The sequence below is a fragment of the Lycorma delicatula genome, chromosome 3 (assembly GCF_047948215.1).
Source record: "Lycorma delicatula isolate Av1 chromosome 3, ASM4794821v1, whole genome shotgun sequence".
Taxonomy (NCBI): domain Eukaryota; kingdom Metazoa; phylum Arthropoda; class Insecta; order Hemiptera; family Fulgoridae; genus Lycorma; species Lycorma delicatula.
Window position 1 is genome coordinate 127,383,797 of NC_134457.1, and position 21,699 is coordinate 127,405,495.

At 32.1% G+C, this 21,699-nt stretch overlaps 1 protein-coding gene across 1 annotated transcript in view; it reads right to left on the reverse strand.

Annotated features, from left to right (window-relative positions):
• Positions 1–21,699, reverse strand: part of LOC142320978 (zwei Ig domain protein zig-8-like) — a 327,902-nt gene that overhangs the window by 158,353 nt on the left and 147,850 nt on the right. The window contains exon 3 of the mRNA XM_075358976.1: positions 7,581–7,948. Coding sequence (XP_075215091.1) covers positions 7,581–7,948 — 368 coding nt within the window. The remainder of the gene's footprint in view (positions 1–7,580; positions 7,949–21,699) is intronic.

The following is a 21,699-nucleotide window of genomic DNA, read 5'->3' on the forward strand; positions in this document are numbered from 1 at the left end:
ATAAAGGCCTTCAGGCAGGGCTTTCTTAGTTATATATATCGACTATCGTCGAAGGCTTATTACAAACGCGTTATAATCCACTGGCTTTTAAATAAGCAACTATTTTTCCCTCTCTGCTATTTTCTAAATCAACAGTAATATTGTTTGTTAATATACACCTCCTTATAAAGTTTTCATATATTGTACACTCTTCCAGTAGATGTTTGTTACATACACTGCACATTGGTCTTTCTTCTCCACATTAATGAATTTGTCATTCGTACGAGATCGACTCTGAGTCTGTTCAACACCATTTATTCTCGGCTAATCAGTTTCGCGGCGAATTAGTTTCCGGAAACTAATTTGAGTAATTTTAATTAAGTTTAGTGTTCAGTCTTCTCCATTCATTACTCCGATTACTCCATTCATTACTCTATAGTTCTGATATTTATCATTAGATGGTTTTTAACATCTGCCACTCGAATTCGAATCATGTCCGTATTCTGACAAATTGTTGCCACCATTCTAGCAACTTCGTTTGTGCTTTCATTTCCTGAGGTGTCAGCATAACCTAGAGTCCATAAAAGTATGTATTACTGTCCCATTCGATTTAATATGTACAGAATCGATAGAATGTTCGCAATAAGGACATCATCAATGCTCTTTTTCCGAATAGTAGTTAGTGCACTAAAGGATCGGAACATATAAGCACTCTCTCTTCGCAGAAAATTTCAGTACAGCGAAGAACTTGCTGTATAGAATTGTGCCCCGCCGTATAAAAAGTTGTCGTATTTGGTAGTTTCCAAGAATGCGCTTCTGCATTTATAAATATAAAGTACTCCCATGTGAAGCTTTAGAACCATTGGTACAAATTTTCATACATCCCTCGTAGTTACTGATGATTGTTGAAAATTCCCGTTGGATGATTACTGCTGGTTTCTCTTTCATTTTTCCATAAGAGAGATCTTGTGCTTATGCACCATGATAAAAGTTATGGTGATATTTCTGTAGTAGAGATTGCAAGTTTTCAAAGGAATTTCGTGTTTGTTGCAAACTCATGAGATTGAATTTCTGCTGGACTGAGACAGGGAGCGCGTTGTTTATATAAAGCAGTCAAAGAATTATTATTAAAAATTTTATAATTTATATGTGTAGGAAAGACACCTATATTTTCCGCAAGTCTTAATAGTAAGATCTCTCTTCTATAATGTAATGGCAATATGCTACTTTCACCGGGCTTGTACGAAAAACTCATGTTGCTTATCTGATTCTGTTGTTATTTACATCATCTAACTTTGTTAAATACAATTTTCTAGCGAATGAACATGTAATACATCCCTAATCGAGCTTCGAACCACTGCTTTATATAACCGTAGTAATGTCTATTTACCTGAGCCCTAATTGATGTTCGATAACATTTAATAATGTTTAGGGGTTTCTTTCGTCTAACACTCAACTCTTGTTTGTGCAGTCTCTAAGTAAGAAATTTATCTAATACTGAATAAGATGGTTAAAAAAGGACTACTATGAGGAGTTCTCTTCCTACAGAAGCGTACACAGTACGTTTTATCTGGTGAAAATTTGAATACGTTATACATTGTAACTTCATTAAGGCGGATATCGCTCGCTGGAATTTATACTTAACCATACCTGTAGTGTTACTGGCATAAACAATTTCCAGATCATCGACGTAAACACTTTTGCTGATTTCTCCTGGAATGACTAATATCAGTGTATTGATGTGATCATAAACAAGGTGTTACTCAACAGCGAGCCTTGTGAGATGGTATTTGCAATATTTTTTCTAAAAAGTACTCATTATAAACCTGTTCTTGAAAACACGGTCGTTCATGTAGTACCTGAAGCACTATTCCGCGAGACCATGTCATATCAAAAGCGTTCTGTAGTTAAAAGAAGAATCCGACCCAGCGTTTCCTAGTGATGAAACTGTTGTATACAGTATTTTATTAACTGAATATTTGGTCAGTAGTTGAATGGTACTGTAAAAATCCAGCTTGATGCGAGTATAAAAATCCTTCCTTCCTTTTTTTAAAATCCAAACGAGTCGACTATTTATCATTTTTTCGAAGATTTTTCCAATAGCACACATTAAAGAGATTAAGGAGATAGCACACATTACAATGGTACGGTAAGTACAGGGATCGGGTAGATTTTTATCTTTATTTTGGGATTGAAACAATATATGCTTTCATCCACTGCCGCGGATTCATTCCATCCCGCCACATTTGATTATACAATTCTGACAGTCTAAGTTTTTCTTAGGTATCTGATCAAAACGTAATGTATTTCTCCTGGAGCAGATGCTGTATTTCCGGTTTTCTTCAACACTTTCACAAGTTCATCTATTTTGAAAGGTACATTGTATAAAAAAACTCATTCACCTTCTAAAATTTATATGACTATAATTTTTATTTGATTTTTAAAATATTCCTCATAATTGACTGTTTTATTGGCTCCTTCGAAATGATTGGCTAATAATTCAGCAATTATTGCTGGGACCATTTGTTTTTTAATCTACCATAAGTATTTTGGCATACGGCCTCTGTTTTTTAAAGGCAATAAGATCCAGTGTTGTGCATTTCTTGAAAGCATATGCTTTCAAGAAACTTTTTCCTTCAGTTTTATCGCTTTACTTATTTCACATTGAACCAAGATACCGAGTCACATATACTGTTGGTTATAGCGTCGACATCATTTTCAATAACTCCAAGTGTTTCGGGGAGATTCGTATCAGTAGTGAAGCTCGACAAATCTGCCTTATCAAACAACCATCTGGGATTGAATCTGGGATTGTATTTTCAATAAAACATCATTGTTGTTAGAACATCAACTTATCACTAATGTTAAAGTTGTAACACCAGTATTTCGTTGTTTCAGTACAAAAATAAACGCTAGATATATTGAGAAAGTCGATCCATCTCTGATATTAAAATCAATCCCTGATCTATTGTTTAATGTAAGAAAGTCTGAATTTAAAGGGACCTTTTCCAACTTTCTTCCCCGGGGAGTCAATTTGATCCGATCTAAAAATAAGGATGTATGCATAAAATTCCCTATTAACAATATGGGATTGGGAAGATGAGCAATTAAGTGCGTTATCTCATCCTCCTTCCAGTCAAAATTTGGCAATGCCGCAAATAGTAATCTGAAGCGGACATTTATTCGGATTTTGACCACCTACAGATATATATTTATTTCAACAGCTTTGGTGGAACTCTATTCGACGTTAATATTACTACTACACTTCTAACACATATTTGGAGGTTGATCTCGTCAAAAAATATTATATCTACTTAAACAAAAATTCCATCACTGGAAAAATTTGTTTCCTGCACACATATTCAAATAAGATCTATATTGTGTACCAAGCGTTGGATCATCCCAACCCCGTAGGGGGAAGACACCCAGCTTGTGACGTTACCGGTAGCCACACCACCCCTCCGTTCCAAGCCCTGAGGGGCTTTACCGGAGGTCTCTTTAGACCCTCTAACTGATTACATCTCACAGTCATCAGCAAAGCCTCGGTCGGGATGCCACCGATGTAAATACCTCGGCAGATATTTCCATCCGTAAATACACATCAAATTTTGCCTTCACCTAGGCCTCAAACGGACATCTTCACATCCAACCTAATCCCTCTAACTAACTAACTAACCGAAACCACGAAAGCACGGACCCCGTGCCTAGTAAAGATTTGACAAACCGTTCGTGAGTGTGAACACCTCAGAAAACGAACGAGTTTAAAGTTAAATCAGTGCCTACACTCATACCAATCAAAATCGTGTTTTACGCAACATAGAAATTCAGATCTACACTCAAATAAGTCGACCAGTTTAGATCACCTAAAAAGGGGAACACAACAAGGGGAAGTCCGTATCCAAAATCGTTTTCAGTTTTGGATGATCTGCAGGTGCCGAAACGTCCAGTCCTTATAGTGACCTATAGGTGGAAATTAGGTAGAATGAAACTTACTATTTTCTATTAGCCATGTAAGCCAGCTCTGTGCACTGTTGTATTCATTTACATAAGTACGTTATACTTATGTAAAGCTGATGCTGTCCCGGCCGTGGAACGTAGATAGTAAGTTCCAAACGTAGGGGTTATCTACCTCAGGGCAATAAAGTTTCTCTCAGTAAACTTGATCATAGTAAATTTTAAAACCCTTTTTTTCAAGAAAACATTAGTTTTCTTGTAATCGTTTCTAGGATTTTCTTTAATTAATATCAGAAAAATATAAAAATAAATAATGTAAAGAAAAACATTTTGAAAAAATATCTTTTGACTAGAGGAGTAAAATATTAATAAATGTAATGCTGTAGTATATATATGTGTACATACACACACACACACACTGCAGTATATATAAAAATAAATAAAAACAAAATTATTACTTTATGTCATTACTAAATAATACATTCAGCTTTAACGGATTTTCAAATGAATAATTGTTTACGTAATTAAAAAGGAAAATTGATGTAGATTACAGAATGTAAATGTTTATAACTCAGAAAAAATATGTTTGTTATTTTTACAGTCCGTAATTTAATTTGGTCTGGTTTATCGTTTAAACCTTGTTTTCTTTTTGCATTAAACTCTAAACATTCATTCTTGTATAATAGCTGAAGGCTGTAGACGATGTACCCTAGAATCATAATTATAATGTTCTTTCATCATTCGTAGTCATCCAGACATTCTTTTAGCCTATTCTGAAAACTATATATTTTAAGAAAAGTTTATTTTGATCTAAGCTGAGCATTCTAAAATGTTCAATTTAAAATTATATGCTTATTTTTAATTATGAAATTATACAAATGTCATCCTTCTTTCTTCCTTTCTTTCATCCTTCCTTTAATGCCTTCCTCGTTTCTAATTTTCATATATCATGAGATAAAATAAAATTACTTCCGGATAAACTGCTTTAGAATCCATTTTGTATGATACGAACTGCAATCATTTCCAGCCAGATAAGGGTAGCGAGAAATATTAGGCTACGTGACTGCAAATTATTATAACGCTTCTAGCAAAGAGTAAAAAAAAAGTATCAGAAAATCAAACTTTCCGAGTTTCTTTTCTTTTTATTGATGTTAACCAGTAGGCCAACGATATTTACAAATTTATTTTATTTTAACGACTGTTTATTAGTACATATATAAACCGAGGGATATCCCCTCCCGATGTGTTAATTCCTACCTCTCTTTTAAAAGAAAAAAACTAATTTCTAATTTTAGGATTTTCTAGCCAGTAATGGTAGTAAGTTTTACGGATTACAAAAGATATTTTAAAGTATTTAAAAATTATTTTGTTTTTTCAAAAATTTCTTTTTTAATAATCATCTAGTGTCAGCCACTGGATTGCAGACGATAAATTTGTACATTATTTGTCAATGTTGCAAAATCTTAAAGAAAACTTTAATTTGAAAAACAATTAAGTTTTATGAAAAAACCCACAATTGTTTTAACTATTGCATTTTATAGGTATTCTATTATTACTTATGCAATAAACATATTTTGAATTTCTAGTACCAATGTTATTTTTTGAATGGATTTTTTCCCCTTCTCACCAGACACGGAAAAATATAAAAATATGTTTATGAGAATGGTTTTAAACACAAAACTAACGATCGTAGTACTACAATGTCTATAATAACAAATTTTATGATTCTAACTGACCCAGTTCATTTACAAAATGGAAGCAAGGCAAAAATCAAAACACTTATTAGTCATTCAGTAGCGTCATACGGAGTAAAGTTCCCAAAAACGTTTTTGTTGTTGTCGAAATGTTAAAACTGGGGGTTTTGAAAAGTTGGAAGGAATTATAAAAATAGACTGAAAATATTAGATGTATCTGCGGCCTCTTACGTTACAAAGCTTTTAGCTACGGACCTAGCTGATATGTTGTCATAAAGAAATATGTATTTTTGACGTTTTTGTTTTAGTTAAAATCAAATTAATAAGTGATATTTAAAAACGTCGCGAAGTCAACATGTGTGGGTTGATTACAGTTTTGTCACTCTTTTCATTAAATTTCCCGACCTAAATGAACTTGAAGATCTTTAATATATTAATATAATTTTCCAACACAATATAAATTATTCTATTTATTCATAGAGAAATAACAAACAGGCTGACTCCCAATTACAGTTTCTTCTCCTTTTTTGTAATGAGAGATGAGATTAGTAGCGCGTAAAATAGGTCAATCCTGACCGGAATTTGAATCAAATATCAGTAGAAATTCTGCTATTAAATCTAATCTTTAACAAGAATAACAGAAATGACTGAGCCTAAGTTATCGATGAAAAATATAGCTTGATCTTAACCCAATCAAGAACCTCAGTTTTGTTCTAAACTAAAAATTAAAATATCCTGCACATCATTTAAACGTGAATATTTATTGGAAAATCAAGAAATTGGTAATGATGTGGTATAATTAATAACATGGTAATTTTATATAAATAATAAATTTATAATAATAAAGTACCATACTTGTATTAAAGATTTTCAAGACCGTTAATTAATTTTAACTCCAAAATAAATGAGGGTAGTGTATGGTATAAGTTAAAGGCTGTAAAACGAGCTAGCTATTTTTCTTCTCTAATAAAACCTAAATAAGTAAGAAGAATTTTAAAAAAATCACTGAAAAAAAAAAATTAATAAACTAGATTAATTGTTATTTAGAACCATTAAATAAAATTATGTTTTACAAGTAAAAAGGAAGGAAATCAATATAATTTCTTATCGAAAAAAATTCTTTACTGAAGATTTCTGTTTGGAATGTTTCGTGGATACTAAACAACATTTACACCCTTTTCAAGTGACATTTTATTTTTATTTTCTTATGCCCAATCTCACTCTCAGGATTGATAAAAAAGGTTTGATACCATACTGATGAGAATTAGTGTATCCTCCCGTAAACGGTTGATGCAGAATAGACAGTATTTTCGTAACAAATTGCAAAGATGAAAACTCGCCAACACAACACATCACAAATCGGGTCCTTGACTGCTTCAACTTCCTTACAACGTTTCCGCCGTATTTACTCTGGCTCATTTATCAACGGGTGCATGCTATAAGCTGTACTTTGCTATTCACTAATCATCCATTCGCCAGATGGATGAAATGATTATTTTTTGAATGCCACTGCCATATATTTCTAAGTAATATGTTCCATATTGAACAAAAACACTCATAGTTCTAACAAATATCTTCATATCGTATTTTTTGTTGAAATATTAATTTATTAATTAAAAACCAATATTTCCATCAAAACCTTTTTTCTTGTCTTTTTTTATTTTCTAAGCAAAATTATTCACTTTTGCCTAATTTTCTACAAGCTAACTAATTTTTGATTACTACAAGTAAAAATGTGGAATAATAAGTATTAATTAGAATAGTATTTTAAAAAAGGTACATCTATTAATACATAAAACTATTTGCTTTAAAACAAAATTTCAGCTAATAAACTTCAGATTCAATAAGAGCGTATTCTTATTCATACATCTAACAATAATATCAGAATTGTATAGCAAACTAGAATAAAAAAAATATAATTTAATACGTTTTTGTTTGTTAATTTTTACTTACAGTCTTATCGTGGAGAAGGCCTATCTTGCAATCTAATCGTATGGTAGACCCAACGGTAGCTGTCATATTGATAGGAGCAGCATTTTCCTCAAAATATGGACCCCAGCGTGACCCATGAGGACGAGGAGGTAAAAAAATAGTAGGTCTTGGACGTACTGTGGTTGTTGTTGTAGTAGTTGTTGTTGTTGTCGTTGTAAAAGTTGTTGATGTAGTTGTTGTTGAGACTGTAGTTGTTGACAAAGTTGTAGGTATAACTGTTGTTAACGTTGTTGAGGTTACTAAAGAGGTTGGAGTTGTTGAATCATCCCAATCTAGAGTATTGTTAACATCTGTAATTGTTGTCCCCATTTCTACCACCGTCTGGTTTTCTGAAACAAATAAGTAAATAACTTAGGACTAATATAAAGTATTAGGGGAACATTACACGAGAAACAAATATTATATGATAAATAGAGAAATCAAAGCGTGTAATTTAATTAAAAAAGTTGCAGGTATTTACAAACTATTTAGTTCTAAACTAATAATTTTTCATTTTTAGTTGAAAACTAATTAGTATTAATAATTTCTATTAAATATATCAATAATTATTTTTGCTATGCTACTATATTATATATTTGCTATTATATTATGCTATGCTACTAATGTTACAGAAAAAAAAATGTTTTTGAAAGATGAGTGAGACCTTATCCAAGTAAATGTGAGGCTCACATAATTTAGATTCAAATTATGATCTAAATTATAATTTCAATTTAAATATAATTAAATTTTTTTAAAAAATACAGTTTCTACTCCCATTAGCTACCTCAGTAGCTAATAATTTTTTGAGTTAATAAATGACATACTATAGGACTCGGGTTTGATTTCAAGCTTTTCATGGTTTTTTTTTTTTTCAATTAATCACAATATTAATTTTATTACTTAAGCAAAAAAAGAAAGCTGGTGTAAGAAAAACTTACTAATCTTGGCTAAAAATTAGACTATGCAATTTATAACTTCATTAAATAATTTTTTCTTCAATTTTGGTGTCTGTAAACTAAGATGTTAAAAATGAAAAAAAAAAATAATTAAGAAAAAACTCATATACAATTTTTAACTAATTTCTATATTAAAATACCTATTGAAGGAATTAAATAACACTAGACATAATAAATTAAGTCATTTGTTACTTATTTTACAAAAAGTAAACTGGTCTTTCTAGAATTTCATGGATACTAACAAACAAACATGTCTATGAAATGGATTACCCTCTCCAGGAGTAGTTGGGTGAAAATAAAAATGTATATTATTTTTATTATTTAATTATCTTATGGTTAAGTAAGTCACAAGTGGTGAAAAACAGCTGAAAAACCATTAAGTGGTTAGAATAAGATAGAAGTAGGCTAAATGAGTAGGATGCGGTTGAGGTTCATTTGTAAACTGTATAACAGAACAGATGAGCAGGGAGTACGATGGTGTAGTGAGTGCATTTTGCCAACAACAGGTGTGGCAAATGCTGAGTCAGCTGCTTACATTACACACCTACGTTTAGTTTGAAATAATCCTTTAACCCTTGAGGTAACGCCTACAGCTATTCCTATACTTTTGGGTCGTTATGTTTTTCTAACTTACTTTTTCCAGACAAAAAGGATTTTACAACAATAGTGAAACTTCTTTGCATTCTAACTGTTACACATCTGTTAACAAATTTTATTACAAACTGTAGTCTGTCTTTCATCAGAGTTATAATAAACATTGTTTGGATGGCTTTCCATGACCAAACCTCTTTTTACTAATTTATTTTTAAGTATGACAATAATAAACTCAAGTTTTTTAATAGTGACATTACATAATTTCTAATTAGTTTTGAACTTAATAATTTGGATCATGAAATAGTAAAAATCTATAGTAATTTAAAGCTAGAGTAAATCTTTTTTAATTTACTAAATCTTTTATATTATCCTAAAACTTCATCTTTTATGCAAATTTTTCAATAACTAAAGAAAACTAATAAATATTCTTTAACCTTGTTTTATTTTAACTCATTAAACCACACAAAAATATCTAAACTTATTCTCTATTATAAATCTAAATAACAACTAATAATTTCTTATTTTTATCATCCAGGTGTTCTTGTTATCCATCATTATTATTTTTTTATTAATAATCATTTAAGTTTAGAATGGTTATTTTTATAATCAAAAGCTTATATGTTCATTTGGATAAGTACAGGCATATAAAAATAATTTTTCTTTGTTATCTACCAACCTTTTTTTTAGCTGTCTGATACAGTCTTAACTGACAGAAAGTAGCCATTTAGAGTGAGTTAGGAATGCATTTGGGACAATAGAAAAATAACTACTTAGGTAAATTGTTCAAGTAACAATATAAAACACATAATGTTACTACTACAAACTATCTATACAAAAAGGAAATTAAGAAATCAAACATGTATCTATGGTATGCTAATAAAGATAAAATTGAATGAACTGACTAAGTTCTGTTTAGCAGAATTCTACCTAACAAGACCTACAAGTTTTCTTTTTAAAATCAGTTGAATTACAGAAAGAATCAACCTTATCATCATCATCATTAATTACTCTGAGACATTTGGCTGTAGGAGCACAGTCTGTTACAAAATTAAATTTATACTAATAATCTTTTATGCCATATGCAGTTGCTCTCAAACCACTCTTAAAAGGACTACAATAATCTCTCAAAATCTTATGAAAGAGTAAAATGTCAAAGCGAAAAACACTGGGTCCTTTAAAAACACTATCTAACTCAACAGAAGTACTCATTTTACGAGAGAAGATTGGCACATGAAATTCCATTTTTTTGGCCTTAGCAACCAAATTATGAAATACATTTGATGTCATCTGACAATTACTAGTAATCATATGTAATAATTTCCATAATTTTGTTGATGGAAGTTATATATCAAAGAGGTCAAATCAAGAAAAATTATTTCTTCTTCTTATCTCATTTTTTTATTTATGTAGAGTATTCCATTCTCAGCTATAATACTTTAAAGCTGAAGTAACAGTGTTTAATTCAAAAATTTTCTTTCTGATTAATGCTAGATCACCTCTTAGACCTGAAATATCCTTAAGGTTAGTAAAAGTTAAATTAGACTAGCTCTCAACCAAAGCCGTTATTAACTCTCGCATTGGCATATGAATAGATCCCAGTCAATTAGGTTAATTAATTGTGTTTTCGATTCAGTTTTACTAATGTTAATCTCAAAAGCATAAATATTTTTATTTAATGAACTATCAAGAATCACTAACAATAATTTATGTTGATGATATTTTCAAGAATCTCACCACAATTATGAACAAAATAAATATCATCACTCCTAGTCATAGAACCAGTTTTACAATTAATATCAGTATATCCTTTTAAAATAAATAGTCCTTTTTTCCTGAAAATTATACATAATATTTCTTTATAAAGTCTTACTTATCTATTACTAATCTCTAGACAAGAAAAAGGGAATATAAAGCTACAAATCATATATTTTGACGTTTTGCTTTCTGATATTACAATTAATGAACAAAGAACAATGATTGTTAATGCATGGTATTGTCAAAATCTTAATTTATCTGGTTAAGAGCTACATGTGTAGATTAAACTTATTTTAAAAACTTGAGACGAAAATCTCATCATGAAAAAATGAAACAATTTTAATTGCTGGTCCAGTGAGAGCAACAGGAATTGCATTTTACTCTGGCAGAGGAGCTAGTTAAATGTCAGGACTTCAGGGGTTATCAACAACACAAAAGTTATTAGCAACACAGTAAACAAACTGACATAATATAATTTGAATATCACACCATAAATAATGATTATTTCTCTAACAAATACATTAAAAAAATATATATATATAACTATAAACAGGGTTATAAATTAGATGAACAAGTTGATAAAGTTAAAAATTAAATGAGCTCATCACTAAAGCCTAAGAATAAAAAGCAGGTTGTTGTTAACATTAAATTAAAAAAAGTACAAAACAACATAATGTAAAATAAACAAAAAAATTAATTAAATAAAATGAAAAATATTTATCCAAAAAGAAAAAATGGAAGAAAACAGTCCCAAAAGCAATAAATTCTTCCATAGTTCTGCAAATAACTTTGAAAAAATCAAACTTTACCATATGAAATACCTTATAATAAATGGAGTACAAAATCATTTGAGCTCAACTAATCGCTACATTGAATAAAATAAAACAATACAAAATTACAAAAAGAACCAGTACTAAGTTGCAGATGAAATATTTGTAAATAAAAATATGCTTAAGAAAAAATATGCTGTTGCTTGTGACAGCATATTTTAAACTCTCTCTTCCTTGAAAGAAATTACAAATTAGAAATAAGGGCATATTGTCTTATAAGTAGTGGTCCATAGTAAACTGATTTAGGTGATCACTACAGCAGAGTAATCGCACTATGCACTAGTTTTTTGAACATTCAATCTTATTATTTTCATATTTTTTGAAATATTTTCTTGGTTCTATGTGAAATTAAAGTAAATAATTTACATATAACTTTAAAATGTTTAACAGGCTTTAGATTATGTGCATTTATATTATGTGTTACTGTAAAGTGATTTGTTTATTTTTAGATTACATTAATAATCATTCTTAGAGCGTTTCAAAAAGATGATGTTTACTTGTATTCCCCTTTTGCAAAAAACTGTTTTTTAATGTTAATATTCTTTAGGTATTAAATTTATCATCAGTTGTGTGCACCCAATTCATACAAAAATAGTAAAAGTATTATTATTCATGTAAATATTCAACAAAAATTTTAATTTACTATTAAAGAGAAAATTTTGACTGTAGTTAAATAATATATTATATTTATATATATATATATATATATATATATATATATTATATTTATATAATAATATTTTGAATATAGTTAAATATGGATGAATAAACAACAAACAAGATTATTTAATAAAAAATACTAATGACATATGAAATAAATTTGAGTTCTCACTTCTTTGCTCACAAAGAGATTCTGTATCATATTTTAATCCCTCAGAAAAAAAATGTATTCTGAGAATACGTGGAAGGACAAAATTTAAATGTACATAGCTTCAGTTTGATTCATTCATTATCCTATCATTTTATAATCAAAGTTTCATGTCAATTGTAGTTTAATGGTATTACTCTTTAATTGGTTTTATATTTTACTATTCAAAAACATCAATTTCTATGAAGTATTTTACTGTATATTTAAACAGATATCAGAACAGACTCCTCTCATCACATTATACTAGATAGGCTAAAAGTCATTGTCACTAATTACTAATAAAAAAAAGGATAATAAAAAGACTTACTTAACTTACTTAACAAAAAAGATTTTTAATTATATATTTAATATATATTACATTTATGTAGTATTTAAAGTACCTTCTGCTCAATTGGATTCTAGCAACTTTTAACAATTGAATTACTCTTTTTTGTAATTAATAAAATTAGCTGAGTTTTCAATTGACAGTTTGACAGTTTGTTCAGGTCATTTGGATTTGAAGGAAATACCGTATCTTTGACAATTTTCCCAACAAAATATTGTAAAGCATCAAATCACATGAACGTGTGGTGGTTATAAAATATTTCTTGCATGAGTTAATCGTTTAGAAAAAGTATGATTGAGGTATGAATCACCGTTACATTTCCATCATACAAATAAAATCTCAGTATTCCAGTTTTGATCCCATACTAAACATTAACATCTTTTTTTTTTTTTTTTTGTCTTCAGTCATTTGACTGGTTTGATGCAGCTCTCCAAGATTCCCTATCTAGTGCTAGTCGTTTCATTTCAGTATACCCTCTACATCCTACATCCCTAACAATTTGTTTTACATATTCCAAACGTGGCCTGCCTACACAATTTTTCCCTTCTACCTGTCCTTCCAAAATTAAAGCGACTATTCCAGGATGCCTTAGTATGTGGCCTATAAGTCTGTCTCTTCTTTTAAATATATTTTTCCAAATGCTTCTTTCTTCATCTATTTGCCGCAATACCTCTTCATTTGTCACTTTATCCACCCATCTGATTTTTAACATTCTCCTATAGCACCACATTTCAAAAGCTTCTAACCTTTTCTTCTCAGATACTCCGATTGTCCAAGTTTCACTTCCATATAAAGCGACGCTCCAAACATACACTTTCAAAAATCTTTTCCTGATATTTAAATTAATTTTTGATGTAAACAACTTATATTTCTTACTGAAGGCTCGTTTAGCTTGTGCTATTCGGCATTTTATATCGCTCCTGCTTCGTCCATCTTTAGTAATTCTACTTCCCAAATAACAAAATTCTTCTACCTCCATAATCTTTTCTCCTCCTATTTTCACATTCAGTGGTCCATCTTTGTTATTTCTACTACATTTCATTACTTTTGTTTTGTTCTTGTTTATTTTCATGCGATAGTTCTTGCGTAGGACTTCATCTATGCCGTTCATTGTTTCTTCTAAATCCTTTTTATTCTCGGCTAGAATTACTATATCATCAGCAAATCGTAGCATCTTTATCTTTTCACCTTGTACTGTTACTCCGAATCTAAATTGTTCTTTAACATCATTAACTGCTAGTTCCATGTAAAGATTAAAAAGTAACGGAGATAGAGAACATCCTTGTCGGACTCCCTTTCTTATTATGGCTTCTTTCTTATGTTCTTCAATTGCTACTGTTGCTGTTTGGTTCCTGTACATGTTAGCAATTGTTCTTCTATCTCTGTATTTGAACCCTAATTTTTTTAAAATGCTGAACATTTTATTCCAGTCTACGTTATCGAATGCCTTTTCTAGGTCTATAAACGCCAAGTATGTCGGTTTGTTTTTCTTTAATCTTCCTTCTACTATTAATCTGAGGCCTAAAATTGCTTCCCTTGTCCCTATACTTTTCCTGAAACCAAATTGGTCTTCTCCTAACACTTCCTCCACTCTCCTCTCAATTCTTCTGTATAGAATTCTAGTTAAGATTTTTGATGCATGACTAGTTAAACTAATTGTTCTGTATTCTTCACATTTATCTGCCCCTGATTTCTTTGGTATCATTACTATAACACTTTTTTTGAAGTCTGACGGAAATTCCCCTTTTTCATAAATATTACACACCAGTTTGTATAATCTATCAATCGCCTCCTCCCCTGCACTGCGCAGTAATTCTACAGGTATTCCGTCTATTCCAGGAGACTTTCTGCCATTTAAATCTTTTAATGCTCTCTTAAATTCAGATCTCAGTATTGTTTCTCCCATTTCATCCTCCTCAACTTCCTCTTCTTCCTCTATAAAACCATTTTCTAATTCATTTCCTCCGTATAACTCTTCAATATATTCCACCCATCTATCGACTTTACCTTTCGTATTATATATAGGTGTACCATCTTTGTTTAACACATTATTAGATTTTAATTTATGTACCCCAAAATTTTCCTTAACTTTCCTGTATGCTCCGTCTATTTTACCAATGTTCATTTCTCTTTCCACTTCTGAACACTTTTCTTTAATCCACTCTTCTTTCGCCAGTTTGCACTTCCTGTTTATAGCATTTCTTAATTGCCGATAGTTCCTTTTACTTTCTTCATCACTAGCATTCTTATATTTTCTACGTTCATCCATCAGCTGCAATATATCGTCTGAAACCCAAGGTTTTCTACCAGTTTTCTTTATTCCGCCTAAGTTCGCTTCTGCTGATTTAAGAATTTCCTTTTTAACATTCTCCCATTCTTCTTCTACATTTTCTATCTTATCTTTTTTACTCAGACCTCTAGCGATGTCCTCCTGAAAAATCTTCTTTACCACCTCTTCCTCAAGCTTCTCTAAATTCCACCGATTCATCTGACACCTTTTCTTCAGGTTTTTAAACCCCAATCTACATTTCATTATCACCAAATTATGGTCGCTATCAATGTCTGCTCCAGGGTAAGTTTTGCAGTCCACGAGTTGATTTCTAAATCTTTGCTTAACCATGATATAATCTATCTGATACCTTGCAGTATCGCCTGGCTTTTTCCAAGTGTATATTCTTCTATTATGATTTTTAAATTGGGTGTTGGCAATTACTAAATTATACTTCGTGCAAAACTCTATAAGTCGGTCCCCTCTTTCATTCCTTTTGCCCAGCCCGTATTCACCCACTATATTTCCTTCCTTGCCTTTTCCAATGCTTGCATTCCAATCTCCAACTATCATTAAATTTTCATCTCCTTTTATGTGTTTAATTGCTTCATCAATCTCTTCGTATACACATTCTACCTCATCATCATCATGGGCGCTTGTAGGCATATAGACGTTAACAATCGTTGTCGGTTTAGGTTTTGAATTTATCCTTATTACAATGACTCTATCGCTATGCGTCTTGAAATACTCCACTCTCCTCCCCATTTTCTTGTTCATCACAAAACCTACTCCTGCCTGCCCATTATTTGATGCCGAGTTAATTACTCTAAAGTCACCCGACCAAAAGTCGCCTTCCTCTTCCCACCGAACCTCACTAATTCCTACTATATCCACGTTTACCCTATCCATTTCCCTTTTTAAATTCTCTAGCCTACCAACCTTTTTTAAGCTTCTAACATTCCACGCTCCGACTCGTAGAATTAACATTAACATTAACATCAGGTATGATAATTTATTATTCCAGAATTTTCAGAATACAATTATGACAGGTTTACTACTCGAATCAAATATTAATATGAAAGATATTTTTCTTTGTTGAGCAAAAGAACTGAGGATCTATTCTGCAGCAAATAATAAATTTTATACAAAATTACAATTTTCTGCCAAAATCATCGATGAAATATAAACTTCAGTTTCGCTAGAAACTTACGTAAACTTGTTTTGAGTATTTCCAACCGTATGGAAGTCTATGTTTGACATTTGAGTGCTATTGTCTAAAATATCTCTGTAACAAATTGTTTCTAAACAATTAGTTCTACGTTTAACTGATCATAGATTATTTTCCATATCCCTACAATAGTTTCAAATTTTATGTTCATCTTATATTGATGAGTTATTAGTGACTTAAACAATAGGAAAGGTTGTACGGAGTTCTTCATGAACAGCAGAAATATCATTATTTATTTTTCATCAACACTGAAGCATAATACGAGCTCATTCTTAATCATAATCGTAGCTCATACTTGTTTAGTATATTTGCTCTAGATATAGGTACACAAATGAACTGAATAATAACTGAATAGATATTATATCATCTGATTATTACCAACAGGAAAATCAACATTTCCAAGATTATAGAATATTTTTATTTTTTATGTTTTATTTGCATACAGAAGAATCTGATATTTAGCCCACTGTATGATATATTTTATAAAAAAAATGTATATTTTGTAAAATATGTGCATATTTTTATTAAAACTTGTCAAACACTTGGCAGCCAAGAGCAGGCTGAAGTCTGGGCAGCTCTTGGACTTTAACCCAAATACAAACGTCCTCATGGGAGAGGAAGTGGAAGAAGAAGTACATAGGTTTTTGTGGTTGTTGTAGATATCTCGCAGAGAGAGCATAAAGTGGTTGAGGATGTGAGTAATGGTGTGAATAGAATTTTTTAATTATCCAACAACAGAACGGTATTTGGGGTAACCGGAGATAGAACAAGCATCCAGATGAAAAAACTTCTCGAATATGCAGGGAGGAGAAAAGCAATTAAGATGGAGGTCTACCTCCTTGAATAAGATACAGCATGAACTAAGTAGATGGAGAGAACCAAGGAACCTCTGTCAAAGAAGTTGGCAGTCAGCAAACAATAAAAGTTATGCAGACCTGCTATGGCAGGTAAAGAATGGCATTGGGAGAGAGATACCTGAAATCTTGTCTATGAGAAAGGGCCAGGACGGAGAGCTGCTGATAAGGGTAAAGGGCGAAGAACAAGGTGCAAAGAAGTTGCAGAAGAAGATAATGGGTGGTGTCGAAGAAGTGAATGTTACCTACAAAAGGAGGGGAAAGAGTCAAAAGAATAACAATAAGGGATATAGACGAGCTGATCACAGAAGAGGAGGTAAAGAGGGCTATCAATATGGTAGTGAACCAAGAGCTGGATCAGTGCCGGAGCCTATCTATGAAGAGAGCTTATGGAAATATGAGGACAGCCACACTTGTGGTGCCAGCTTTAACTTTGGACACCCTCTGTCAAAAAGGCAGAGTGCGAATAGGCTGGGTGTCCTGTCAGCTGGCTTTCTGCTCTGAGTTGAGCGATGTTACAGGTGCAGGTGGATGGACCACAAAGAAGCAAGGTGTGATTGGCCAGACTGCAGCAGGTCTTGCTTTAGGTGCAGCAAAAAAGATCATTTCAAGGCTAATTATGCAGCAAACATAGGGAGTAGTGGTGTGGAGAACACATGGCTAGCTGACATGAGGCGAAATGAGACTATTACAACTAAACGTTAATAGAAATAGACCTGTCCACAACCTTTTGAAGGTAAAGGCTAAGACTTCTGGATGCAACTTTATTTTAGTAAGCAAGCCTAACAGGTACTGTGAGGGGTGACCGTGGACTGAAAATTTGACTGCACAGAGACTGTTTCTTCCTCCACCTGAAGAGGAGCCTAGGTATAATTGATGGTGTGGTTGCAGTTTTTAATCATTTGAGAGAAGAGAGGAGAAGTCATGGATAGTTGTTACTTTTGCTACGGAAGACGTTGCGGCTAGAGTGACGGAATGGCGGGTGTTGGAGGATGATATCCTGAGGGACCATCGTGGAATCGAAATTGTGATCAACGATAGAATTGTGTTACTAAACACAAGATGTCCAAGAAGAGTTGAATCCAAGGATATAGAGAGTTTTAGGGAGAGTTATAAGGCTCGTTCGCTTGGGTAGGAAGAGTTCACGGAGATTATGTCAGAACTGGTAGAGACAAGTATCGGGAAATGTCGATCAACTCATAGGAAGTCAGTATACTGGTAGAGGCAGGAAGTAGTGGTTCTCAGTCGCGCCTGTAGGACAATTCGTAGGAGGGTTCAGCATCTAGGATGCAGAGGTCTGACAGAGAATGTAGAGACGGTATTCGAGAATCTCAGAAATGCGAGAAGAAGACTAAAAGCAGCCATACTCAAATCGAAGTAAATCAGCTGGAAAATTTTGTGCGAGGAATTAAATTAAAACCCGTGGAGCATGGGATATAAAGTAGTAACAGGCAGATTCAGTAGGAGGTTGCTGGTATTATCAAGACAGATGACTGACAGGGTTATGCAAGCTCTTTTCCCCCATGCCGTCACCAAGTGGAAAGAGTTCGTAGCGGATGATATTCCATTGTTTACGCTACAGGAAACCGCTTCTGTAAAGTTAAAAAGTAAAAGCGTCCCGGTCTTGGTAGGGTACTGGCACATTTAGTGAAGGTGATGGTTGAAATCATTCCATTTTTTGTACTGGATTTGTTCAATCACATTTTGCAGTTCAAACATATCCCAAAGAAATGGAAAAGTGCAAGGCTTGTCCTGCTAAGGGAGGAGGGCAGAGATAAGGATGATCCTACAGCGTTCAGGCCGATCTGATTATTAAACTTATTGGATAAACTGTTAGAAACAATGTTGGCGAGCAGATTAAGGAATGAAGTAGAGATGGGCTGGGGTCTCTGTGATAATCAATTTGTTTTTCAGCAGGGAAGATCAGCGACGAATGCCGTCTTAACTGTGGATATTGCCGTTCAGGGCATCTGGCCTACGCTAATGGTTGAGGTCGTTGTTTTACTAGACATCCATAACGCGTTTGGGAGTGTTACCTGGAGGGTAATTATCAGAGAGCTCAAAAGGAAAAAGGTAAGCACCTACTTTTACAAAGTAGGTGCTTACCTTTCAGGAATGGTTGAAGGAGAGGACTATCGTGGCTAGGAGATTGTTCGCACTATGTGCAAAGGAGTCTTCCACCACTGTCACTACTGCTAGAAGAAAAAAAGAACATCGCGGACGACTGCTCTAAGGAAGAAGCAAGAGAAGTGATACTAAGCAACTGGTAGGAGATGTGAGCTGTCAAGCCGTGATATATGGACGCACAGGCTCATTCCTGACATCCGGCAGTGGATCCTCAGGATACATGAGGAGAAATATAAAAGCATAATTATTTTAAAATGTGATAAAAACAAAACTAATGTGAAACGTGTTTTACCTGCTAAAATCAAACGATAATTTTCATTACTATAAGTAGTACTGTGATTCATTAGCTGTGTCTTAGTCTTCTTCTAACCAATTTTAATGTTTTATACCTTAACTAGTTACTATTAATCACGCCGCACACTTCATACTATTTTTTTATTAATACAATTATTTTCCAAAGTAAAGTTTTAGGCGGAGAAATAATTTTACAAGATTTGTAGTAAACATAACTTGAGAAACAAAATTCTGACATTTAGAGAAAAATTAACATTTTAAATTCATTTTTGGTTAATTTTGTCAGTGTAAGTGCAGATTAATATCTTCAAAGCATTAAAAAAGTAAAAAAAAGTTACTTGTAAAAAGTAGCATATAATTTACTAGCTTTAACATATCGCCGGCCTCCGTGGCGCGAGTGGTAGCGTTTCGGCTTTTCATCCGGTGGTCCCGGGTTCGAATCCCAGTCAGGCACGGCATTTTCACACGCTACAAAAATTTTCATTCATCTCATTCTCTGAAGTAACACCTAACGATGGTCCCGGAGATTATAAAATTTTACTAGCTTTAATATAATTAAAACGAAAAATTCCCTATTGTAATGCAGATGTGTAGAGTTTACAATTTGCTTAAAGTGTAAATTAACGATTAGTGCATCTAATTTCGACACTTTTCATATTAATAAAAATAATTACTCACCCAAACCTGCTTATTCAAGAGTTTTATTCGATCTAAGCATGATTTAAACATTTAGTTAAAATTTTAATATTACCACTCAGCAGCCATGATTTGTTACTAAGTTCTTTTAAGGTAGAAGTATAGATAATTAACAACAAATAATTTTACAATGGCAAAAGTAGTTCATTGCATGGGCAATATACAAACCAGATTTATATCCAAATTCAACCTTTCATCCAGTTTTACGTATATTAAGTTATTATTCATAAATATTGTAACAATATATGTCGTTTTCAATATTTAAAAAATTTGAAGACTAAAATAATTTAAACATTAAAAAAAATGATAAATTAGTTAGTTCTATTCCTAAATATATGAGATAGGATGCAATATATATGTGGACAGTAGATTTTCCTTGAATAATATGGACCACCCACTGCTTTCCATTTACAACTCATAGGAGTGGTTCTACCTGTATATGATGGAAATAGCTTGATGTTCCTTCCCTAGAAACAAATTTTGAATATTACCGACTACTTTAATATATGCCTTCGCAACATTGCGTTGTTGAACACACACACACACACATATATATATATATACGCACACACACACGCGCGTGCGCGCGCACACACACACACAAATATACACGTTAAAACACTTTCTGTATATCCTGCTTTAGATCCAGAAAATAAGCTACAGTTTGTATTACGATGCTTTGTTTAGAAACATGAGAAGCGCGTGCAAGTACGATTTTTATGAACATTATTTTTCTCTTCCAAAAAAAGTAGACTTTGAGATTGACTGCTGAATTTAAAAAAAAATATACATATGTTTCATGTTATGGAAATTAGATGTATTTTTGTATTTTTCTACCAATTTAAAATTTTATGAATAACTTTCTCTTTAACATTTATTTTATAAAAGTTAGATGTATGCGATTGCAATTGATAGATTTCTCAAGAATTGTGGCCACGTGATCAATTTTTTAGTTCATTTACTTTTAGAAAAGTATATAGTAAGCTATTGTAAGTAAAGTAAGGCAAAAATCCAATTTTATAAACTAAATATTTATCACAAAAATATTCAGGATTTAACATTTAGGTTTTCATGTTATCAAATTTAAATCAGACTTTATATTCGTAGTTGAATAAATGAATAGGTGTCTTAGTTTAGCGCATTTATTTGTTTGTTATTTATTAATATGCAAGTACGATAGATTTTTAAAAAAATTAGTTTTAAGATCTTGGCGAAGTAGTAACGACTCGGCCTTTCGTCCGGAGGTCCCGGGTTCGAATATCGGTTATGTATAGGAGTTTTCATTCGCTACAAAATTTTAATACT